This window comes from Amblyomma maculatum, chromosome 1, assembly GCF_055883805.1.
Source record: "Amblyomma maculatum isolate TAMU_Amacu chromosome 1, ASM5588380v1, whole genome shotgun sequence".
Taxonomy (NCBI): Eukaryota; Metazoa; Arthropoda; class Arachnida; order Ixodida; family Ixodidae; genus Amblyomma; species Amblyomma maculatum.
The window spans coordinates 264,742,808-264,768,683 of record NC_139344.1 but is presented as its reverse complement, the minus strand read 5'-3'; the positions used below and the strand labels follow the sequence as shown (position 1 = coordinate 264,768,683).

Below are 25,876 nucleotides of genomic sequence, written 5' to 3'. Positions count from 1 at the left end.
CTAAAAGTTATCAACACAAGCACTTGAAACAAAGTCGACATTTAAAGAAGGTAACATTCGGCATTTAAACCGTGACTGAATCCGAAAGGATGCCAGAAAAGGGTGCATCGGTGGAACAAGTTTCCAATCGTGGCTGGCTAAGAGTTCGATACAAAGCCCAGTGTAACTCAGCCTCTAATGTGGCGCCGACCCTGCTTTTCTCTGTTTGCCATGCGCTTTTGGTGCGTAGAAAGGCACGTGGTCAAACCTAGGTGTTTAGATATGATGTAACAGGTTACGTTTGCAGTCCCTTTACCCAACTTGCTCGAAAGAAAGAGAGAGAGAGAGATAGAAAAAGCTAGACTTTTCGGGAGCTTCCCAGTGTCTACCAAACTTTGGCTCGGTACAATTCTGAACAGCAATAGCAGCATCATCTGGTTTCAACGTAAGCAAATTTTGTCACGATTGGCGATTATGCCCGCGGTGCTGTGACGGGTGCGGTCGATTTGGAATGGACATGGTATAGAGGCCGGTGAAGGCTGAGTCAACTAGCAGAAACACGCGGGGCGGCCCCGTGCCTGAGGATGAGACCTTGCAAATGTTTTCTTCAGACATTCATGGCCAGGGTGAACAAAGCGGGCGGCACTGCAGCCTTTGAGACCTTGTCAATAAATGAATGGACGCAATAAACATGGGGACCGCGCTACTGCGGCCAGATCGGCGCAGCATTCTGAATAGAGCTTGAGCTGCAGTTGCTCTCTCTCAGGTTTATTCAGCGCTAAGTTAACCCCCCCCCCCCCCCCCCCCCCCCAGCAGTGGTTGCTATGCTAGCGCAATGGCAGAAGCGATGGCTGAAGAAATGTGACCAAGCTAAGAAGGTGCTTTTATTTGACTAAAGCGCAATGCTAAGCTCTAGGCTCACGGATGATGCACTCTGGCCGCCTCAAAGCACTGTGCGGATTTTTTATTTTTCTCATAAAGCGGCTGTCGTAACGCAAAACAAACAAAAGCGCCTGTTCGTGATAGAGCGAGAGAAAAAGAAAAAAAAAAAGCGTTTTTAAGGGTTGTGGAATGCATCAGCTACTGAGGGGCAGCTAATCCTTTCCGACACATTTGTACATCACAGTGCTCGGTTTAGTACTATATCAGGCTAAACACGTGGCCGGACAAATTGGATAAAGAAAAAAAGAACAGGATAATGAAAATGCTGCCTTAGCTACTGCTCAGATTCGCCCTTTTAATCCCAGCCGAGCACCCTTTATTATCTGTGACTCAGGAAACGTGTTAGTATACACATCGCTAGAATCATAATCCTGAAGAACAATATTACTCAGTTTAGCGTACAGTCGGACACTAAAGCTGAGCAGCTATCACGAAGGAAGAAATCTGCAGTACTCAAACCCTCACCGAGATTTTTTATTCCCTGGTCCAGGAAATCACTCGCCTTTGACTTTCCGCGCGCAATTTTTACGGTATTAAGGCGTCGTAAAAACCTGCTGTGCCGCGCTTCACTTCACTTTTTGCAGTTTTTGATGGCCGATATTGTTTTCTACCATTTCACTATTTCGCATGCTTTCATTTTACTCATGTACAGAAATAAAATGAGGTGGAATCCCCAGACCTAATCTGAAAGCTCGCCTTTAGATCCGTTTTGCGTAACTTCTGAAAAAAAAAAAAAAAAAAAAAAAGAAAAAAAAAAAAAGAAAGGAAAGCGATCTGCTGCCGGGTTTCATTCAAGCGATATCGCTTTAAATATAAGCTCGCTACTTGGGTTCGCGATTCAAAGAACAAATGAATGACACACAAACGAAAAAAATAAATAAATAAAGCTAATATAACTGTATCTATGTATATTGGGATCCATGACCGAGAGGAGCCAGGGAACTTGGACTCTGGACGACGCAAGACAAAAGAAACAAAGGTCGAGGGGAAAAAAAGCCTGAGCGGCCTAAGGCTTTCCCTCAACCCTTGCGCATTTTATCTTGATCTCTACGTAGCTTTGATGTGTTGACAACTTTGAATCAAGCACTGCTTTGACAATGTAGGGCATAAAAAACAAGAAAAAACATTTGATGGGCCATCGCTTCGGATATGTTTGTATTTCACCCATTCGTAATCAGCATTGCCTTCATTTGGCATGTTGTTATTGTTGTTGTTGTCCTCATAAAATGGCGTATACCCACAAGGGGGATTGGCTATGACCAGGCGGTGATTACAGTTTCTGAGATTCAATTGAGTAGAACTGAGATTAGAATTTTGATACAATCCGGTTCACTGTCAGTGATTAATTTTAATTATCTCGTAGTGGTTTCTTTTCACTCCCCCCCCCCCCCTCCCCCTCTTTGTCGATTGAACCTCAAGCAGTGAACTGACACAGTTCAAGCGATTGCTCCTGAGGTCCGATCGACCAGCGTTTGGCGAAGAACTAAGCGAATGGGAAAGGGCTTCTGCCGCGAGACACATTTTGAGACGACAACGTGATTCGACGTCTCATCCGCATCAATCAATGCGAAACAACCCCGGGAACGTTTTCGTGAACTACGTCAGCTCACTACTTGAGGCTCAAGAGACGAAGCTGGGGAAGAGAAGACACTGTGACAGCACATCGTAAACGACCAACACGATGCTGATTATGAATGGGCGATGAAATGGGACAAGGCTTGTAGCGGTATGACTTTCAAGGTCGTTAGATGCGAGCGATGTCAAAGAGCAGCTTTCAAGCAGTGAAATATTTGTTACGGGCAGCTGAAGAGACTGCTCTGGACGCACACACTGAACCTCAATTAGTCTATATATCCGTTTTTTCCTATGACAATCACGAAAATTTCGTGTAACCTAACTACGCTTAATGTTCATGCTACTAAACAAAGAGAAAGAGCACTGCAACTGAGCTGTTATTCATGCGTCTTGCTGCGTGAAATAAGACCTACAGCCTTCAATTAAAGCCTGAATCATCCTGGTGCAGTTATGACCCATACTGATGTCGCTAAAGCTTCGGGCCATGGCTCAGCATGAAAACGCTCGTCATTGTTTGTTTTTAACAAAACTTCCAAATACCCACAACCAACACTATTGCTCATAAGTTGCTGATGAGAATCTGCAGAGTCGGGCTTGAATGTATGGCATGAGTGGCGCGAATACTTAGCGACAAAGGAAAAACAATGAGAAAAGAAATTGACCTGAACTGCATTCTTTGCCTCTGCAGCGTCCTGTTCGTCGTGTGCACCGCCGTATTCATGCCCACCATTACTCGGCCGGGTCTTTTTTTCTCTAGCAGACTAAATTCATGTTTTTCTGGCTTAGAAAGCGCTAACATATGTAAAAGTGTAATGAAGCATGGACCGTTGTTTAGTTATAACTTTCAGAATCTGTTCGGGTATCAAAACAAGTAGAGAGTAGCTAAAATCCGTCTATCAATTTCACAGGCGCCCATCAGTCAGCATCTGCGGACCTAAGCACGTTATTAGAGTTGTGTACATAAATGTCGAGGGTTCAGCAATCGCTCTTGAGCAGCAATTGAGCGACCACTGGGTTCTAGAAAGCCATAGTCAAATACCAGGACTCAGGTAGGAGGGTTCATATCGCATCCTTTTAGTCTCATTAATTGATGATTAAAAGCAGACCAGACTTGCCTTTCAACTTCCTGCAATACGTCAGGACTTTATGAGAACGGTTTCTGACGCGCCACATGCTCCCATTCTGATTCATCTATTTCAGAGTACGTAGAACGCAACCGAAAACTGTTCTGAGCCTTCATTCGCGCATGTTACGTGATGTCTAGCAGCGTGCTTGGTCCCCTGCATTTTCTGGTACCGTGCTTTGTGCAAGCTAGGCTCTGCAGGTAACTACGACATAATCAAGCGCTTACGTGACACTGGGATCTCTCACCTGAATGAATTATCAGGCGTTGTCATAATGTAATTAACGCAAAAGCTCATCTTGCTTTCATGTGACCGTCATTTCTATATTCGTCAACTTTCTATTATCATCCTATCCCCGTGTCCTTCGGCATCGCTCGGACTTTTCAGTTTCCACCTTACTTTTATGCGATTTTTCTCATAGCTACAGGCTTCATGTTCTTCATTGCGTTCACGTACCGAATTAGTACGTGTAATGCGCTCGCACGGGTCACCTTCACACGTTTTATTGATGAATCAATGGATATATGAACAAGTTTACTTCCGGCAAGCACCGACTGACAGACACATGCTTTTCCGCTTAACAAAATGTATCCTGCCGCAAATTCATTTTCTTTTCGCCTTCGAGCTTTCGCGGTTTGTGGACTTTCAGAGAGAGGCCGCGTGAAGCGTGCGGCACGCGGCAGCGGTATAATACACGGAGAGAAAACCGAGCGCGGCGTACACCGACCAGGCAGGTAGAGGTGAACGGTGGAGGGAGAGAGCGGCTACAAATTCTCCGAGGAGGTCGGAGAGGGTGACAGCAACGGCGACCACACGTGACGAGGATAAACACGCTCTGAAAGACTTGTTATTCAGTCAGGTCTTCGTCGAAAACACTGAGCTACAGGATGCCTTGACAGGTCGAGGTACTGCAAGTTGCGCAACTGAAGACGCGATATTCCCCTTCGCCGCTCCGTCCGCGGACGCCGCCGATAATGGCAACATGGCGTCGCGGGCGGCCCTAACCCTTCTTTCCACCACCCCATACATAGAGCACGCGACCACACACCGGCTTTCCGAGCCCCAACAGTACTGCACACAGAAGCCTGCGAAACAAACAGAACGATCAACAAGTGGCTGCACTGTAGCAAATAGGCCCGGCACAGACCGGTCGTAAGTACAGGCTGCTGCCACCGTGGCAAACCGAAGGGCAAGTCCCCAAGAAGCTCGCTACGTCAAGGGAAGAGGACAAGACAAGCGCAGTGTATGATACAGTTAAGTTAACAGTCGGTGCAACAGCACACCTGATAATGTCTGGATGGGAACAACTTGGGCAGATTATTACGCGCGCACATGGACAAGGGGACATGCAGGGCTCTTCGGTTCGCGGTGGAGGAAAAAAAATACTCTCTTGGTCTGAGAGGCCCCCCTCGAGTGAGGGCGGCGGGTACTTTTGTTCTCCTGCGCCGGACGCGGCCAGCAGCCAAGGTGGGCAGCGCCCAGTCAACAACGGAGCGATAGAACGCGTCGTGTAAATATAGAATATGTATATGTACATACGGTCATCCTTAATATATATCCATATAGATAGGCTCGCGGCTCTCTAGCAACAAGTGGCGCGCGCGTGTGACCAGAGGCAGCCAACAACGGGACGCGAGGCGCCCCATGACTAGTGTGCGCGCGCTGGGCCGTGGTGGCCGGAGGAGCACCAAGCACTGGCGGCCGGCCCGGCAGCCGGCGCGCTTCGTCGGGGACTAGATTGTCCGGCCGAGGGCCGCGCACCCGAGAAGGCCGTTGAACACCCATGTGGTGGAGGCTGGCGGCGCCCGTGGCTCGAAATGCGTCAGCGCCACACCTTGAGTTTGCGGAAGGAGATCTTGCGCAGCCGCGCCGCCATGGCGGCCGGCGGCGCGTCGTCGTCGGACAGCGTCTCGCCCTCGCTGTGCACCTGGCGCGGCTCGTGGGCCTCACGGCTCGTGCACGGCTCGCGAGCGGACGCTCCGGCGCTGCCGCCGCCGGCTGACGTCGAGGGTCCCACCACGGCCGCCGAGCGCCGGCCGTCCGGCGACTGCTTCGGCGACGGGCACGACTTGTCTCGCTCTGCGCGCACAAAATGCCAGGTAAAGATCCTTGCCGCGACCCGGTAACTAAAGCTCCGTCTTAATGGCTAGCCTAACGTACACCTCTGACGCAAAAACAAGATCAGCATGCGTTGTGCCTCTGCCAGGTTTTGCGTACGAAGCAACAAAGGCTGTCGCGTACCCTGAGCAAAGCATGCGGCTAGTGGAGATAGTATGCATGGCTGATACAGAAGGAGGGGTAAATAAGTAGATGTCGCGCCTTTTTTCTCACCAAGTGCCTTCGTTATTGATACTTCCCTTGTGTGCCAGCATCCTCCCAATGCTCTCACGGTAGACCTTACCGTGAAACAAACGCACAGATACGAGTTGTATGCATGGAATGTAACTCCTAAGAAAGTGATTCAATAGCTGATTACGGCAACGAAATAGCAGCGAAACGTCCCTCACTTTCGGGTCTTAATATTAATTACCTAATTATATTACTAATTAGTCAATTGCAAAATGAAAAATTCTCTGTGATGCGCCAGATGGCTGGCAGCTGTCACACATGGTTTCTCTGGCCTACCTCAAATGTTTCATTTTTTGACCCTTGGCTAAAGAAAGTTAGCTTGGACACCCGGTATATGGTACAGCAATGCCTGTAGAAAGTAGGTATGCCCACTGAGATAAACGAATAGCCTAGTGATATTCTCACTACATATTATACCATGCGCATGCCCTTAATGGAAGCTTTAAAATGAAAAAAAAAAAAAAAAAATCCTCTCGAAGGATCGACTTCGAACCTGGCGGCGGCACTGGCAACAGCTGGGGAATCTGCAGCAATTAGCTGTGTTACTCTGGCCCGATGCCATCGTCCCGCCATCCAACGCCTCCAGACTGAACTTCCTACTTGGCACAGGATGTAAAGCAAGACTACAGTGAATGTGTAACGGTCGAATAACATTTAGTGCAATTTCCTGATGCAGCTGCCTGTTTTTCTTTTCTTTTTTTTTCGCCTGTTTCGCATTCGGTTGGCCTGCATGCAAGCTTGTTCTCTCCTTCCAAAAGTTTCAGTGTCAACCGTATTTGCTGCAAGATGCCAACCATGACATTTTTGTGGCGCCGCACTCGGTTAGAGTGGCACGCGTGAAATTCGTGCATTGCTCACCTTTGGATTTAATTGAGCTGCGAAGACGACTGAGGCGATAAAAGCTGGAGCTTTTAGGGGCGCTCGTCTTTCGCCTTTCACTCAAGCCCTGAAACGAAAACAGGAACAGCACATGGCACAAATTAGACGGCCGACAAAGAAGGAATAAAAAAAGAAATAGATATGCAATAATAGCCTGCGATTTATGCCATGGTAGAAGCTGCGCTATGCGCCTGCGCTGTGGTGCAGTGAACTATCAGACGTTGTAGACGACAGTTTGAACCTGGTCACAGTTACAGGGATTGTCCCGCATCAGGGATGCGAGGTGCAGGCCCAGTACAAATATATATACACACACTGTTGCGAAGGATGCCCCAAGAATGACCAATGGAAGCTTGTCGCTTGACTCAGCAACATTCCTTCCATGTTCGCGCATGACGTGGGTGGAATTGCCCTGGATGACTGCTAACGTAGTGCGGTAAATTCCCGAGCATGTAATTGAATACCTCACAAATGATATTCAATATAAATGTGTACCTGTGTACAAGGCAAGAACAATTACAAATATATATATATATATATATATATATATATATATATATATATATATATATATATATATATATATATATATATATATATATATATATATATATAAACTTGAAGTAGGTGACACACGGTGAAAAAACAGCACTTTAATCCGACGATTCGGCCGGGGTCCGGCCTTTGTCAAGGAATGTAGCATTCCTTGACAAAGGCCGGACCCCGGCCGAAACGTCGGATTAAAGTGTTGTTTTTTCACCGTGTGTCACCTACTACAAGTTTATGACCTACCGGACCCATTCGAGCTTCAACCCCCTCCCTATATATATATAGGGAGGGGGTTGAAGCTCGAATATATATATATATATATATATATGCTTGCCACTCTAGCTCTACAAAATATATTTGTGCTCATTTGGGCAGTACGGCAGAGATGTGATTAAATGGAGCAAACAAGCTTAAGTGACACAAACAGACCTGCGTACACCAAAATCTAGATACGGCCAGAGAACAGAATTATGTTCCACATAGTATATCAACGGAAAATGGCGCTCAGTGGCCAAGCCAAGATATCTCAGTGGATTATAAAACTGCAGTGCACAAGAGGGTAAACGGCGACTCTCGCCCCCAACTCAAAATATCAGAAGCAGCATGTTATTTCACACCGCAGTGGGCGAACGTTCCGTGAGAACACACGAAAGAGACCCTGTAGTGATCCAGTCACGTTCCTCGGGGCTGTGCGTCGTTACATACACGCATAGCGTCCAACAAATGTAGAGTAACGGTTAAAGTGCTCCTGTATACAATGCTGTTCAACGACCCAGGGTGAGCATTTTCTTTTTCGCAGCGTGCAACGAGCCCGAAAAAAAAAAAAAGGAAGAAGCAGTTGGTTGTTTTGTGTTGTTTGAAATTGACCGTCATGGTGGCAACATCTACCTTGTAGATTAACAGGCTGTGAAAACTCTATCATCAGGCGGCCAGCGCTGCAAGCTTGAATCCTACTTACTGTTGAATGAGCTGGCGCGAGAAATTTTGGAATAATACTAACCTCGTATGCAAACCGACGAATGAAAACGCATAATCTACGCAGCTACTGTGCAGCAACCAGACTTTCAACGGCAACTTCTGAAACTTTCCTTCTGGGGCTGTTACGAGCACCTCGAGTTGTTCTTCGCCAGCGGGTAAGCAGCAGTGAGAACAAGGAAGGCCGCTCGCGAACCTCAGTGATAGAAATTTAGCAGCAAGAGCGATCGCCAACAAACCAGCACTTCAGGTGTGGCGCCAGGGCTCGGGTAGCGAGGAAGGAAACGACACTCACCTCGTTTCGCTCCCTCAGTTCGAACCAGCCGCGGGCCTTCCACTGGGCCTGCACCTCGTAGACGTTCTCGTCGTCGAAGAGGGTGCGTCGGCCTCGGCTAAGGCCCCGGCGTCGCACAGACGAGCCGGCCGCCGGAGCGCTCTCGGTCAGCGGAGACGGATACTCCATCTGCTCCACGAGTACGAAGTTGCTCGGGTCCTCCGCGCGCCGAGCCTTTACTAGAGCCTGCAAGTTCAGCCCCAGGTGATGACGCCAGTCAAAGCCGCTTCCTATCTCCAATTACCAAATCGAGTAACATACGTAGACTGCGCAAGGAACATGTCTTTAGATAGACTATGTGTGACAACAGTCCTTTTATAGGACCTCTCTAAGGGAATTAGAATCACTCCTAATTATGTTTCAAATCGAGATAAAAACGCATAATTTTAACTCGATCTTGTACGCTTTAACATGTGCAGGTATTCTATAAAAAACAAATAGCGTTTAAGGCCCCGCTCCTTTGAAAATCAGGCGTTGGCGTTGTGGGTATGCCTCTGGAAGGTTATAGTTGGCAGGAGACATAGCCGTGCATTGACTGGTCGTCGGGTTGGGTGATGTCATGAGAATACATGGCATGGCCACATTGGCGGGCGCTGCCAATTCGCGCTTCGCCTTCGACAGGGAAGTGCGAGATCGGAATCCAGCTCTCGAGGACCCTTGGATCCCGAGTCATACACTCTGTCCCTGTGCCACGCAGGCACGTACGTACTGATCGGTTACAGTGGGGCTTTATATCTATGTCGGGTGGTCTATCATACAATGTGGTAGATTACGAGTGCTTGCTAATGAGTACGTGCGAGGTAATAGAGGTAATTTGGGCTTCACCTTTGACAGGGGAATACGAGATCGAAATCCAACTCTCGAGGACCCTTGGATCCCGAGTCATACATTCTGTCCCTGTGCCACGCAGGCACGTACGTACTGATCGGTTACAGTGGGGCTTTATATCTATGTCGGGTGGTCTATCATACAATGTGGTAGATTACGAGTGCTTGCTAATGAGTACGTGCGAGGTAATAGAGGTAATTTGGGCTTCACCTTTGACAGGGGAATACGAGATCGAAATCCAACTCTCGAGGACCCTTGGATCCCGAGTCATACACTATGTCCCTGTGCCACGCAGGCACGTACGTACTGATCGGTTACAGTGGGGCTTTATATCTATGCTGGGTGGTCTATCATACAATGTGGTAGATTACGAGTGCTTGCTAATGAGTATGTGCGAGGTAATAGAGGTAATTTGGGCTTCACCTTTGACAGGGGAATACGAGATCGAAATCCAACTCTCGAGGACCCTTGGATCCCGAGTCATACACTATGTCCCTGTGCCACGCAGGCACGTACGTACTGATCGGTTACAGTGGGGCTTTATATCTATGCGGGGTGGTCTATCATACAATGTGGTAGATTACGAGTGCTTGCTAATGAGTATGTGCGAGGTAATAGAGGTAATTTGGGCTTCACCTTTGACAGGGGAATACGAGATCGAAATCCAACTCTCGAGGACCCTTGGATCCCGAGTCATACACTCTGTCCCTGTGCCACGCAGGCACGTACGTACTGATCGGTTACAGTGGGGCTTTATATCTATGTCGGGTGGTTTATCATACAATGTGGTAGATTACGAGTGCTTGCTAATGAGTACGTGCGAGGTAATAGAGGTAATTTGGGCTTCACCTTTGACAGGGGAATACGAGATCGAAATCCAACTCTCGAGGACCCTTGGATCCCGAGTCATACACTATGTCCCTGTGCCACGCAGGCACGTACGTACTGATCGGTTACAGTGGGGCTTTATATCTATGCTGGGTGGTCTATCATACAATGTGGTATATTACGAGTGCTTGCTAATGAGTACGTGCGAGGTAATAGAGGTAATTTGGGCTTCACCTTTGACAGGGGAATACGAGATCGAAATCCAACTCTCGAGGACCCTTGGATCCCGAGTCATACACTATGTCCCTGTGCCACGCAGGCACGTACGTACTGATCGGTTACAGTGGGGCTTTATATCTATACTGGGTGGTCTATCATACAATGTGGTAGATTACGAGTGCTTGCTAATGAGTATGTGCGAGGTAATAGAGGTAATTTGGGCTTCGCATTTGACAGGGGAATACGAGATCGAAATCCAACACTCGAGGACCCTTGGATCCCGAGTCATACACTCTGTCCCTGTGCCACGCAGGCACGTACGTACTGATCGGTTACAGTGGGGCTTTATATCTATGTTGGGTGGTCTATCATACAATGTGGTAGATTACGAGTGCATGCTAATGAGTATGTGCGAGGTAATAGAGGTAATTTGGGCTTCGCATTTGACAGGGGAATACGAGATCGAAATCCAACACTCGAGGACCCTTGGATCCCGAGTCATACACTCTGTCCCTGTGCCACGCAGGTACGTACGTACTGATCGGTTACAGTGGGGCTTTATATCTATGTCGGGTGGTCTATCATACAATGTGGTAGATTACGAGTGCATGCTAATGAGTATGTGCGAGGTAATAGAGGTAATTTGGGCTTCGCCTTCGACAGGGAAGTGCGAGATCGGAATCCAGCTCTCGAGGACCCTTGGATCCCGAGTCATACACTATGTCCCTGTGCCACGCAGGCACGTACGTACTGATCGGTTACAGTGGGGCTTTATATCTATGCTGGGTGGTCTATCATACAATGTGGTAGATTACGAGTGCTTGCTAATGAGTATGTGCGAGGTAATAGAGGTAATTTGGGCTTCGCATTTGACAAGGGAATACGAGATCGAAATCCAACTCTCGAGGACCCTTGGATCCCGAGCCTTACACATGTACCATCGGGGGCAAAAGTCTGTGGACTATGCAATTTGCAGCCGAAGCGCATAAATCGTATCGGCGAGCAGTGTCGGACCATACATAGTTGTCCATGTGAAAGCTGGACTTTAGTTGTTTCATATATGCTAGAGAAATAAGCTGCTCCTTCGTTTACATTGCGCTTCCAGTCCAAAATCGCCAGAGTTGCGGTCCAAACACTTTTGCCCCCGATTGTACAGGGTCATCCACTTCTAGCTATTACACGGTCACTGCTTTCAAAGCAACATTGCATACGACGCAGGCGCATATCATAGCAAAATCATGCAGGAAGAGAGGGACTTGGAGGTGGTGCTTCGCATCTCCTACCACTAACCTGTCCGGATTGCCTGTCCGGATGATTGCTTGTGTGAATGAATAGAAAAGGAAAAGGGGGGAATGCACGGGCCTGTAACTGCCGGCGGTATCAAACACCGCCACTGCCGGCGTGCGGATTGTTTGAGAAGGGGGAAGAGTGGAAAGATTAGTGGGGCATCAGGTCATCTAGAGGAGGTCGGCCAAGCCGGTGGCCACAAGGAAGGTGTGGAGGGTATGAAAGGGCTTGTCGATATCGGACGCAATGATGCTTTCAAAGCAGCGACCGCGTTATAGCCAGAAGTGGAAGGCTCTGTACGCTAGTGAACGAGGATTCGCAAGAGGAGCTGCCAACGGAAGTCATAAAACGCTGCCACATGACACTTCAAATGCGGAGCTTACTTGTTCCCCAATTTTTGCAACTCAAGTACGAATAAAGTTCTTCAATTTAATGCTGACGTAACTGGCATCTCACCAATATGCTGCGCGCCACCGACTTATTTATCCTTTGAGAGGAGCGGCTGCCCGCGCGGCGAACTTGGCAGCGTGCCAAGTTGCAACGTCATTGGTATCTCCGCCGGCAAAAAGGAGTGAAGGGGGCATGACGCGCATGGCGACGTGTGTTGGTGTTCATGCACTCGTGTGCGTGACGACTGATGTCATGGGCCACACAGCCGAGATAGCCAAGGCAAAAAAAAAAAAAAGTAACACATGTACGTCACATTGGTAGTTTTTTCTGGGTGGCGCCGGCGGCGCCGAAGCGAAGTTCTGTCGCCGGCGAGCCTATTTGCGCGGAAACACCACTATTTGCCGAAGTGGAAAAACACGCTTTGCCATAAGCATGAAAGTAAAGACAAGCATCATGTGATTATGCGCACAACCTAGCCGGTCAGAACTCGCAGTTGGCCGAGCGCGCGAATGAGATGGAATGTTGTCTTGCAACCGTTATATAGTCTGAGCATGGTCTCAGCATTAATGAGAGGCGTACATTTAGTAAAAATCTGATTGCCAAAACCAAGAAAGCAAACAATTTCTTGCAAAAAGTGAACTAAACTACAGAAACAAATTATGGGGACACATAAGCTCCGCCTTGGAAGGCATCACGCGACGGTGTATGCTATACCACCCCGCATATAAAGCCCCGCTTTAACCAAGCCATATGAACGTGCCTGCATTTTCTGGGTGTAAGGTGAAGGCTGATTGTGACATCATCCTCCTATATATGAATGAAGAGGCTCGAGTTGGCAGCTCCTGCCAAAGGTAACGTCGGCAACCCTACGTCCAGTCAGTGCGCGGGCATGACATGTTGCCAGCTGCCGCCTGCCAGCGCCATGCTCGCGATTTTTCGCTGACAACATCAACGCCGGCGGACGGCCGCCGACGCCGGATTTTCGGTGAACAGGGGCCTTTAAAGCTGTCACGTTAAAAAAAAAATAAATGTTGCTCAGGTCCTCGTGCATTGCGGTTCCACAGGCATGTCGCGAACGCGTCTCTTAGGGACAAGGGGCATAGAGGTGGCCCCATGTGGACGCGCGAGACGCACCTGAGCAATAATATCCTGAGCAGTGCTGCTTATGGGAGCCTTCAGAATCGCATACGGCTGGTCGGCGGAGACGTTGTAAACGCAGACCAAGTAGGTCTCCTCGCCGTCGCTCCACTCTGTGAGGCCGCCGCTCGCGCCGGACTCCGCTTTCCGGCGCTCTTTGTTGCTCGACGATTTGATGGTCGTCATCCAGGCGCGCGTGCTCGGGTCCTGCGTCAAGCGTCACTCTCAGTGGGAGCCAGCCACAACACTGGCGTCATTAATGGCTTCAGAAAATATTGCATGTAATAGGTGAGAGTGTGGACAGTTTACGAGCGCATGGCTGAAAACGGCCCAGAAGATGCGGCGTCGCACCGTGTTCAAAAAACCTTGCACGAGCCGCGGAACCCTATGGCTTCACGCTAGCTGTAGCGGTGCTGACAGACAGAGAAGTAGCGAGTAGAAGACGCACACCGAGGTGCTGAACGTTAACCTGCACTCTGAAAAATCATATTTCTCTAGCAGAGCACGCCCATCCGTTTGCGCGCTAGGACAGTGTACGTAGCCGGACGTGCGCACACACAGAACATTATGCCTCAGGTGGCACTAGGGCTACATCATGGCTAATACCGTCCACATGCATCAGTACCGATGCCAATGTCCCATGTGTTGGGCACGTTTGGCCGCGCGTATGCACCTGAGCGGGCTGCTATTTGTGCTCTTAGTGTAACAGCGGAGCTATCCCTCTATCGACACACTACTCGGTAGGAGTTCGTAATCGGCTAAACAAGAGCGCGCGCAAAATGCAACAGGGCGCGAAAATGTGAGGAAAAGGATTTTCAGCTGACCACTAGACGCTGCGAAAACTTTGGAGGCTGCTGGACTGCTGCTTATCTTTTTCTTTTTCATAACGACCGCAAATTACAGGCCGCAATAAGGCGAGCCAACTGTATATTGTCAATGCGCTCGTGAACTGCATGCGCTCTACGTAGTTAGCACAATCGTTAAAGAATGCTTAAAACAGACTAGGAGAGGGGCTTCCTTCCACGAAGAACAGGTGCCATGCTTTTAAACCTCGACACAACGAGGAGCTTCACGTGAAGTTCAGACCCCCCTTGCCATGGTCATAGCCACTGCATGCGAGACAATACACATTTCCCCCTCCTCTGTTGAGTGCACGTCAGACTGTGCCCCGTCAACCGTAGCATATACGTCTCATAGGCACCTGCTTACGTGCAGCAGGTGAATGAAACTTCCCTGGCTTGGATGGGGACGCGTGGATGTCGGATGTAGCTGGACGTGTATCTCTTTGACGAATGCTTGGACGAATGTGGCGACATTCATTTGCGCTCGCCTGTGCTGAAAATGCAAGCGTAGGTCAAACACTTACGTCGGCCAGTTTCTTGAGTATGAAACGGCTCTCCGTGTTGGCCCCGGTAGTCTGGGACAGCAGCGGGCATTCGTCAGGGTCTAGGATCCTCTGGATGGTACTTTTTTCCTGGGTGATTCTGTCCCAATTCTTCTGCGTCTCCTCCATGAGGACATAGTCGTCGAGACTGTCGTTCGGCTTGTTAGCCTTCTGAAGCGCCTGCAGCCGCCGAGAACGACACAACGTGCGTGAGATGTCCCCCGAAATTAACCTATACTTGTACCTGTCAAGGCTGCATGCACACTGCCCTATGAGCAACGCTTAATTAATTCCGAACGCTGCTGTTCAGTCGATGGGCGTCTTCGCACTACGCCGAAATGCGATCGCCTCGCCCAGGACTTGAATTTTTCAGCTGTCGAACGTCACATGTTCTGAAGGAACGCCTCGCTTGTGCGTGTTTCAACCTAAGCTGTCGCATGCGCGACGCGCGGGTTCGGCTCCCGCTTACATCGGCCTGGTTTCAGCGTTCAGTCATTGCACCGTCATTTCGAACCTTGCACGACAATCTGAGAAGATGATGTGAACTGTAATAACGAAATGAGTCTGGAGGTGCCTGTTACGGTGTGTTTTCACCAAATGTAATATTCAAGGCAATCAAAGAATTGCCTTGAATATGACGTTTCGTAAAGCCCTTACCTTAGGCGCAGAGATTAAAATAGCATCAAATCAGGGCACGGACTGTTGCTATAAGCACGCTGTGCGGTGTTAGAGAGCTTCCAGCATATAAATTTGACAAAGTTTTTGGCCCATACAAGTCGGAAAATCACGTGCAAGCGAAACTACGGAAAGAAATATTGATGGTTGGTCTGCTAGCAAGGGTCTTCGCGCCTGTTTCTAGGCCGTCTGAAGAATTGCAGGGAGCAGTCACGTGACTTTGCCACGTAAATGTAATTTGGCCAACAGTAAAATATGCGAAGCTCATGAGTCTGCATGGCATACAAAAGTGCACGTTAATACTGCTAAGTATACCATTCCTTCGCTCACATATTTTAGACCCTAAGTTATTTTTATTAATTAAGTTTAGTGTACACTCGAGAACCTGTTCATTCCATGCATCTTCTTTCCGCGAAGGGGTTGCGGAATGCGCGGACTCACTTGAGCAATGACTTCTCGCGAGGTGGTGTCCTCCGTTATCTTCAATATCGTCTTCGGCTCGTCGGGCATTACACCGTGTACCACCAGGAAAAACATCCGTCGCTTGAGACCTTGACTGCTGGCGACGAGGTTCTGGGGAAGAAGCATGTGTCAAGAGCTCACCTCGGCATGACGACGCAGAAACGACTAGCAGCAAAGTTTGCGGCAGTGTGTTCCCATGACCCCGAAATAAAAGTGTTCGGCGTTCAGATTGTCAAGCGCACTTTCCGCTAAATCATTTACACTCAAGTTGTCGCAACCTGACTTTAGCATTAAACCGAAGGTTTTAGGCATGCGCGTGTCTAATGGCCGCCGCCCGTATATCATCATCATCATCATCATCATCATCATCATCATCATCATCATCATCATCATCATCATCATCAGCCTGACTATACCCACTGCAGGGCGAAGGCCTCTCCCATATTTCTCCAATTAGCCCGGTTCTGTGCTAGCTGCATCCACTTGACCCCTGCGAACTTTTTAACCTCATCCGCCCACCTAACTTTCTGCCGCCCTCTGCTACGCTTTCCTTCCCTTGGAATCCAGTTTGTTACCCTAAGCGACCATCGGTTATCCTCTCTTCGCACTACATGTCCTGCCCATGTCCATTTCTTCTTAATTTCCACTAGAATGTCGGTAACTTGAGTTATTTCTCTGACCCACTCTGCACGCTTCCTATCTCTTAATGTTACCCCTACCATTTTTCGTTGCATAGCCCTCTCTCTCTCTATATATATATATATATATATATATATATATATATATATATATATATATATATATATATATATATATATATATATATATATATATATATATATATATATATATATATATATATATATATATATTGTTCGTCGCTTTTGCCACGTTACAGAGCTTCGTGCGTGACTAACGTTTCGTGGACTTTGCATGTCGAAAGTAATCGGAAATCACACGTGAAGAGAAATAAAAAGGTTGGAGAATTCATATTCAATACGTTAAGATTAGGCGACAAAGGAACAAATTGAAAATCCTAGTGGCAGAGATTCATCAACGGTTCCAGGAGTGCTGTAACGCTGGCGTAGCAAGAGATATATGGTCTCCACGCCGGTAGCGGTCGCGACATGCGTTGCTGGCAGGCAAATCAGGTCACATGATATTGCTAAGTTCAGGCGCGGTGGGGCAATGTATGGTATCATATAAAGAGCACGAGACACACTGTTTAGGCAAAGCAATCAGTGCAAGGTGCATGCCAGCCGCAGTTACGTTCAATTTGGTGAACGAGACAGCGCACGTTGGTTTCTACCGTTACCAAAACCTACGTTGGTTCTACAGTTAATAGAGCAACTATATCGCCGCCCCGATAGCTCATTCCGGAGAGTGGAGGCAGTACTCCTTCGCCGAGCCCAGACTGGTCAGCTTCTGTCACCCGCGAAGCTGCACCTCATAAACCCGCAGGTATACCCTTCTCCTCAGTGCCCGACATGCCCGGCCAGAGGCACGGCCGAACATCTCCTGTGGAGCTGCCCTACTTTTGACGCAGTACGGGAGAGAGCACTCAAGTCCCTGGGCGGGCTTCGACCTGCAACCCTGCAGGCATGGGTCGATCCCCCATCGCACATCGGGCTATCAGACGCAACCCGGCTCTGGCGAACTTTTCTTTCTTACTTCAAGGAAGAAGAAGGACCAGGCCATTACTTCGCGGAGCCGACCTCGGGACGACCCTACCTCGAGGAAGAAGTGGACACCGGTCCCTCATATCTATCCCAACCTTCACCCCCACCCCCACCCATACCCTCACCCCCACCCTTAACCGCTCCCCCACCCCTACATCCATGAAGCAACTTAGTTCTGCCGCAAGGTAAATGCCTACCGTAAGCAGAAATAAAGACGTAATAAAAAAAAAAAACAGCTCCGGCCAGGTCGGGTTTTAAAAGTTAAGCTCAAATTTATACGCTGTCGAAATGCTTGAGCAAATTTAAATTGTTCCAAAACCGCTTTTTTTTTTTCGGCGCAGGAGCATACTGTGTTACGTTGATATTGCTTCACAGGCTCTCAATTCGGTTCATAATGCGAAGCACGCGCGGAAAGAAGAGCAGCAGAGAAAACACAGTGTGCCCGTGTCCTCTTTAGAGCTTCATAGCTCGGGTCCAGCGTTATCACTGCAGTGCACGTGCGAACAGGTGCGCACCGTCAACATCGCTTGGCTATCATCGCCACTGTGCTGCCACTTCTGTAGGACAGAGAGTAAATTTGCAAACGCCCCACTTTCTTTTTCTCGAACTGTTGCCTGGCGGGTGAATATAGAATTCTTATCTTTACCAACCGCGTCAGCCGACAAAATAGCTTCGGAGCAGCGTGAGAGCTCTGCAGGGTTACAGGCGTCTCTCTTCGCTTCCGCCTCTCTCATGATGTTTTTTTTGGCGCAACTTAAGCCTGCTTTGACAAGAGGGGAGTGCCAAAGGTGCAAACTAGGCTGGGCGTCGGCCACCGTCAGCAGCCGTATCGACGTGGCCGTAATTAGCAGCATGGTATGACTTGCTTATCTCTTCGAATGTCTTTTCGAGTGCCAGACGCGTGGGGTATAGTCACTACTGTTTTCTTTTGTTTACAGCGGAGTGTTTCAAAAGGAAAGGGAGAATACAAGGTAAGCAACGCGCCTTTACACCTGCGTTGAACGATGCCAGTTTTTCCTATAGCTGGAGAACCATGTAAATGTTTCAATTTATCCATAAGAGCAATAACAGTGTTGTCGCGGAGAGCTGCAAGGAATAAGCGAGCAATAGGCGACTTGATACCATGACGCAGGGCCCCTGGTTTTCAATTATGCGTCTAGGCAAAGTGCGGTAATAGATACTCCGCGGAAAAAACTGCGCGGAATCCGTTGTGTTCGATAGATGCTGTTCCGGAAGGATTTTGTGCTACGTACTCCTTTGCGGAGAGAACGAGGCCGGGGGTATTTAGCTGCTACATGGAGCCAAATGCGAATTGAACAATCGCCGTTACGTCCACGCGACCTTGCGCAATGAGCTTCGCTTGCGCGATGGCCCGTGTCCGGCTTAACAACTGGCGTCCCTCACACCTTTTCGTGCACTCGTGTCAGGACGGGGCCTGTCTCCGAGCGCGTGGGTCGCGCTGCCACGATACTCACTTCTCTGCCGTCGCAGCGAACGCTTTCCGCCGTGGAGAGTTCCTTGGCCTTTCCCTTGGATTTCTTTGGTATGGCGCCTTCGAGCAAGTCTCCGTTTTGCTGGACCACTTCTAGTCCTTCTTCTTCAAACTCGGAGTACACGAACAGCGACGACAGGGGAAGCGGCTGGTTCTGAGGGCTACGCAAGCGCACATGCCTGTAACCTGCAACGACACCCATGTCTTAGGAGCAGCCGCACGGCGAGCCCGTGGATCCATCTCCTCGACTAGAGCGAGCTACGCGAGGAGACGTCATTTCGCCTATGGAGTTATATTACACCAGCAGTGAGATGCGTAAGAAAACACACTTGCTGCACATCACTCCTGTTGCGTTCACATCCAAAACGCACACAAAAATAACAAGAATAAAAAACATCGCACTTTGCGGCAACGCTATCGACAACACAGGTTGAAGGGAAAGTGAGCACTTCTAGGATACCAAGATGCCGCCGCTCAGGAAAGCAGGCTATGTTTCTGGTCAGTTTGCAGCCTAGTAGCAGCATGCATTCATACTACAACATTCTGAGCTTTAGCGCTCGTCAGCGGCCGACAGATGCATTCTGGTGAAAAAAGAAAGCGAAAAAGAGAAAAGAAAAAAAAAAGGGGGGGGGGGAGCAATTACCGGTCGCGGATGTTAAGAAAAGTTAAGAGCGTTCAGCTCTTTCTTAAACAAAGGGGTCACGACACGCGGAAAGCAACCGCGCCATTTGTTCCATTAAACACATTAACCTTTGACATCTCCAGTGGTCAAAGAGGGAAGAGATACAAAAAGCCGTCTCATTGGCAGCTTGCGGAGGGCTTTTCCTGCTTTCAGAAAAACTCAGCAGAAAACGGTAGCTTCGGCGTGTGCTTCGTGCGGCAGCTCTCGACGAGTTTGCCGGTTTTCTCCGTCACAGTTGCGCTGATCAGGCGAACGGTTGACGCTGAGTTATATTGTCAAAAATTAGTATGACATGCATCAAGGATGGAACAGACTTGATGAATGAACAATCTGTAGTTGGTGAGTGCCCACAGTTCCGGTAAATTTTTTTCGAGGTTAGCTTCTGGGTCATATTGGGGAGCATCCGTGGTGTCACTGCAAGACCAGGTCTCGAAAGGTGACAACGCTGCTTCTCTTCAGCATACAATGAGAAGATGGATAAGAGGGCGCAGACGGAACGTGGACACAGAGAAGAATACAACAAGACATCCATCGCCTGTCACACGGGTTAAAAGACGTCGCAAAAAGATATGATGTAGGAATAGCCCTATCCGCCCCTTTGAAGTTAGGAAGATTATGTCATCTTGTGCAAAGAAAGGCAGAAAATGTAGCCAATGATTCCCGCACCTGCAAAGTAAAGCATAGAGCAAGGTTTGTGCGTTGTGAATCTGGTGTGGTGTACAAAATTCCATTTCTCTGCGGTTTGGCTTACATAGGGCAAACTGGGCGATGTTTAAATATTCGACTTCGTGAACACAAAAATGATAGCTCTTCTGGGGTGAGTGAAAACCTGCGAGAGTGTAACAATTGCAGCCCTATCTATGAAGATACATAGGTCTTATTTCGCCATCATCTGCAAAGAACCAGAGAGGTGATGGAAGCGTTCTACATTCCATCATATGGTAACTGTGTAAGCAAGCCTTCGGTTTCACTATCTAAGAGAGAAATAGGATACCTGCGAAGATTTTGACATTGTTTTCTTCTTCTCCTGGATTTGTTAATTGACTGTATCTTTTGTCGATTAGATACTTGTTCATATTTAAGAGTTCGTATTTTTTCCCAATAAACCAGTTGTGAAAATGGCGCTTGTCTTGTTGTATTCTTCTCTGTGTCCACGTTCCGTCTGCGCTCTCTTATCCATCATGAACAGCTTTCAAATAGCCCAACTTTCCATTCTGCTGTACAATGAGAAGCGTCATGATCATGATCATCATCATCACTACCACCACCACAACCTCCACCATCATCACCATTATCATCATCAGCCAAACTATACCCACTGCAGGGCGAGGGCCTCTCCCATATTTCTCCAATTAACCCGGTCATGTGCTAGCTGCATACACTTGACCCCGGCTAAATTCTTAACTGCCTGCACTCACCTGAGGGGCTGAAACGTGGAGGCTAACCAAGAGAGTTCTACCTAAGTTGAGACCAACCCAGAGGGCTATGGAACGAAAAATGATAGGGGTAACATTAAGGGATAGAAAGCGTGCAGAGTGGGTCAGAGAAATAACTCAAGTTACCGACATTCTAGTGGAAATTAAGAAGAAGAAATGGACATGGGCAGGACATGTAGTGCGAAGAGAGGATAACCGATGGTCGCTTAGGGTAACAAACTGGATTCCAAGGGAAGGAAAGCGTAGCAGAGGGCGGCAGAAAGTTAGGTGGGCGGATGAGGTTAAAAAGTTCGCAGGGGTCAAGTGGATGCAGCTAGCACAGAACCGGGTTAAGTGGATAAATATGAGAGAGGCCTTCGCCCTCAGTGGGTATAATCAGGCTGATGATGATGATGATGATGATGAACTTCTTAACCTTATCCGACCTCTGCTGCGCTTTCCTTCCCTTGGAATTCAATTTGATGCCCTCGGCGACCATCGGTTATCCTTTCTTCGCGCGACATGCCCTACACATGCCCATTTCTTGTTGATTTTGAATAGAATGTCATTAACTCGAGTTATTTCTCTAACCCCCTCTGTACCTTCTACGCGGCTAATGTACGTGACTTGGAAGGCAACAGCATTTAGCTCCCGTTCAGCGAAAACTCCCGAGCGTATGCTTCTAATGATAGCAGGCAGATGAGATGGCCAGGCGCTGACTGTTGTGACGTGCTGTAATTTCACGAGACAACGTCACATGGCAGAGTTGGCAAGTGCTTTGCGTAGGACTAGATGGGAATCGACACCGGGACCCTTGAGTAAGACATGTTACGCCGAGTGGTCTTTCGCATAATGTGGTAACCTATAACTGTATGCTAATGAGTGTGTGTATGAGCTAACAAGAGGCACAAATCAATGGATAAGTATATGTACGCGAAAGAGGATCTACATGGGTAGTCCCAGACTGGAGCCTTTGATGATGTCATGTCATACTCTTAAAGGCGGTGCTTAAAGTGTCCCCCAAAATTTTCAGCAATGGTGGGCACTAGTACTGACACGAATATCATTGGCCCCAATAATGCGCCTTTTATGTTTTAAGATACACGCATGCACACTGAAGTTAGCATACGGAATTGGAATCTAAATATTTTAGGAACTTCACTTTCTTCGTGTCTCAACTGCCTCTAATAACTTGTATGCTTCACGGTTTCCGAGCGGCGATTTAAATATAATAGAACAGGGGTGGCCAAATCGGGGTTCTCTCGGGTCCCATAGCGGCTCGCGACTCTCTGGGTCTGTGCCCCCCGTCCAGTTCAATCAACCTAGCCGCTACAGAGTGCAACCACGTTAATTGAGTCAAACTCCAAAGGTGCTCGTTTCCCGAACGAAGCAGTAAAATGCAAAAACACAGTGAACAATCGCTGCATGAGGAGCACTCAACGTTACCACTAGCTTTATTGGACGAAATGAACAAAATTTGCCCCCCCCCCCCCCCTCCCTCCCTTTTTTAGTACTGCTCTTCACTAAAACAAGTACTTTTTTTTTTCTTTTTTTTTTTTTTCACGGCTCTTTGAATGTGTCTGTATGGCCACCTCTGTCATAGAATCCAGTGCTGGCGAGTATTGCTGGTTGCGTGTTGGTTTCGAGTGATGTAAGACCACGTGCGCGGGGTATGAAAGTACGCTGGCACTGACTGCAACAAAAGAAGCTGCGTGATTTGATGGGCTTGTGGAGCACACTTACCTTGCTTCAGGCTCTTGACGGGAATAACCCTTTGAGAAAGTATGTGATTGGTCATCACGTCTAAAACAGAGAAGCGTAGAAATGCCAGTTCTGCAAAAGCGATCTGTAAAAAAAAGAAGGGATTGAACAGTAAAAGCAGGAATTAGCGACGAAAAACTGCCAGCATGAAAATTGCCATTTCTTATTCAAATAATTCTCTCTCCCCCTTTCCGCCCAGAGCGACCTAGTTACTATGCCTCTCCTTTCTTCATAAACACCTCCCTTTTTGACGCCATCGGAAATTATTAGCATATACGGCGAGGAGGAATTTGAAGTGACGGCAGAGATAGCCTGAGGTAGAGTGGTGCTTAGCCCGATACCCTTCGATAGGAGAAACGTGGGAGAAAGTATACTGACTGGTGGGTAAGAGTCAAAGAAGGAATGGGAGTGAGTCAGTGCACAAGCTAACTGGTGAGCCTATTCATGTCTGAGAGACACGCTCCACACATTTGAGAGCCGAAAATGTATCAGCAATAACATGGACTCATCGGTGAAACCGATCAATGATCCAAGCCGCGGGCGCAGCATGCCAGGCAGTAGCAGAATTTTTAGTTCCGACAAACTGGGCACAGGCACCGAAAAAAAAAAAAAAAAAAAAAAAAACGCCTGTCTGCGCTTCAGGCTGGGTGATAAGGAAATAGGCTTACCCGGAAGCAGAAGCTGTCCTGCCAGATGGGGTTGAGCGAGTTGCGCTGCACAATCTTGGTCTTCTGGCGACTGCAGTCAAGCGGCACGCCCACCACTTCGACCTCAACCTGAGGGCTGCAGGCGTACGTGTTCTGACACACGTACTGGCCGGAGATCACCTGCGGCCGAAAGGGGGAGGAGGGGCGGTCAGAAGAGCGTAGTGAATTCAGAGAAAGGAACCAAGGACCGATCACTATTTGCACATTATGTGGTTACGGCGGCGGCAGCGGGTCAAGTGGGGACATGGAGTTAGGGGATTTACGGGGATAGGAAACCATACTGATGATGAAGATACGTCTGCAGCGTGCCGGAACAAAGATGCGTCCAATGAGTTGGCGCGCATGCTGAGACTGCATAAGACATTGCGTGCAGGATGATGGTGCGACGGTCGGTGCAAGGATAGGGATGATCCGAGAGCCCGCTCACAGTGATATGAAGGTTGAGGGGGTGGATTCCGTCGAACTCCTTGTCCCACGGGTTGTACTGGCCATGCATGATGTTGTTCTTGTCCCACATGGCGCTGGGCTTGAGCACGTAGCCGCAACTGCCATTCTGCTCGAACATGGCAGTGTTGATGTGCAAGCCGGCATCTGCGCGAGACACCGAGATGGAGCGGTGCCCAAATTGCACCGTCAGAAAAAAGCGCTTGGCGAAAAAATCAGGCAAAAAAAAACAAAAAAAAAAAACAGATAGCTTAGTATACGTGTACATTTAACTTGACCCCCCCCCCCCCCCCCCCCTACTTACACAGAGTCTATAACGAGATATGATTGACAGATTCATCGAATCCCACGTCGGAACGGCGCTGCATGATGTGCGTTTAGTAGAGGCTTAGAAGCAACAATAATAACAGCACAAAATATGGGACTGTATCCAGAGAGCCGGCCGTAAGTAAGCTCGATTCATGATTGGTCGGTTGGTTCATTAGTTTAGGTTAGTTGTTTTTCGGGGCTGGTCAGCGCATGAGCAACGATCGATCGCAAATCAAACTCGCGAACAGCCTTGCGGACTGGGGAGCTCCTGTTTCCCAAACTTTGTTAGGATAGCAGCAGAAACAAAAAGTTGGCCGTTTTTCCCAGCAGTATTCCTGCAATAGGAAAACACAGGTCGCAGCATCATGAAAAAGAAAAAAAAGTGGGCTTTTTTTTTTTTTTTGACAAACGAAATAAAGGGCTAAAATCGCGTCAAGGATAAATATCTCGTAGCTAAGGCTTCGAGTCTCCCGTTGCTTACACATCTTGACCGATTGCCTACTAAATCCTAAGGTAGACTGTGGAAGCTTGAGGGTGCTGAAAAAACATAAACTGATCATCTCCTTACTCGCGCCCAATAGCATCAGGGTGTGCTTATTTTCCTCACAACTAAGAAAGCAAACGCGCTCAAGCACATTTTTACAAATACAGCCTGTCAGTGAATAGAACATTGGGTATACAAACGCGAACTTTGGATTGCGAAAAAGCGTATAAAAAGAAAAAAGAGCGGAATCCGTTGTTGTGTCTTGCGTTTGCTCATATTTGTGGGTATTTTTTTTTTTCGCATGTAGATGTAACCGTGCTTCGGCTCAAGCACTGCCTTAGAAAACCTGCACGGCAGCCATGCTTCGCTTTCTTGTGTCAGGAGCGCAATGCTGGCAGACTAGTTTAATTGGCTTACCATACTAACTTCAACTTCAATAAAAATGGCAATGCATTATGGCACTTGACGCACCTTTGCCGGGCAACTGTCGAGTCAGTATACGACGTACCTTCGGTCTGATAGTTGAGGGCGACCATTTGCAGTCCAAAGGCCCAGAATGTAACCGGGTTGAAATTGGACGAGTCTATCCGCATGCCGGCAGGATATGTGCGCATCAGCTGGTTCTCGCAATGCGTGCGGGAGGCCGTCAAGGAACGTGGTCGAAGAGAACAGCACAGAGACAAGGCATCGCACAGGACGCTGCCACAAGGCAGTTTTTCAGCCTTTCAGCTGTGGGTATACACAGAAGGAAGAAAAACAAACAAACAAAAAAGGAAAAGCAGGTGCCGGTACGTCCAGAAGTTGCACGCGGGCTATGAAAAGCATTTTACATAAAACACGGCTCCTAATTGAACTCAACTACCGGGAATTCTTAACGTGCAGTGAAGTCGCAGAACACATGGCCATTTTTGCATCTCGCTTCCACGGAAACGCAGCGGCCACGGCCGGTACTCAATCTCGTGACCTTGGGCTCGAGAAGAGGTACGC

The 25,876-nt window shown here is 48.4% G+C and overlaps 1 protein-coding gene across 1 annotated transcript in view; it reads right to left on the bottom strand.

The window, feature by feature from the left end:
• Positions 1 to 2,329: 2,329 nt before the first annotated feature.
• Positions 2,330 to 25,876, bottom strand: part of LOC146206435 (uncharacterized) — a 422,112-nt gene continuing 398,565 nt past the window's right edge. The window contains exons 38-48 of the mRNA XM_084591099.1: positions 25,398 to 25,522; positions 24,080 to 24,243; positions 23,614 to 23,772; positions 22,928 to 23,030; positions 19,071 to 19,273; positions 15,896 to 16,027; positions 14,762 to 14,959; positions 13,393 to 13,602; positions 8,668 to 8,892; positions 6,828 to 6,915; positions 2,330 to 5,699 (exon numbers count right to left, since the gene is read on the bottom strand). Of these exons, the coding sequence (XP_084447225.1) occupies positions 5,443 to 5,699; positions 6,828 to 6,915; positions 8,668 to 8,892; positions 13,393 to 13,602; positions 14,762 to 14,959; positions 15,896 to 16,027; positions 19,071 to 19,273; positions 22,928 to 23,030; positions 23,614 to 23,772; positions 24,080 to 24,243; positions 25,398 to 25,522 (1,864 nt within the window). The 3' untranslated portion in view covers positions 2,330 to 5,442. The remainder of the gene's footprint in view (positions 5,700 to 6,827; positions 6,916 to 8,667; positions 8,893 to 13,392; positions 13,603 to 14,761; positions 14,960 to 15,895; positions 16,028 to 19,070; positions 19,274 to 22,927; positions 23,031 to 23,613; positions 23,773 to 24,079; positions 24,244 to 25,397; positions 25,523 to 25,876) is intronic.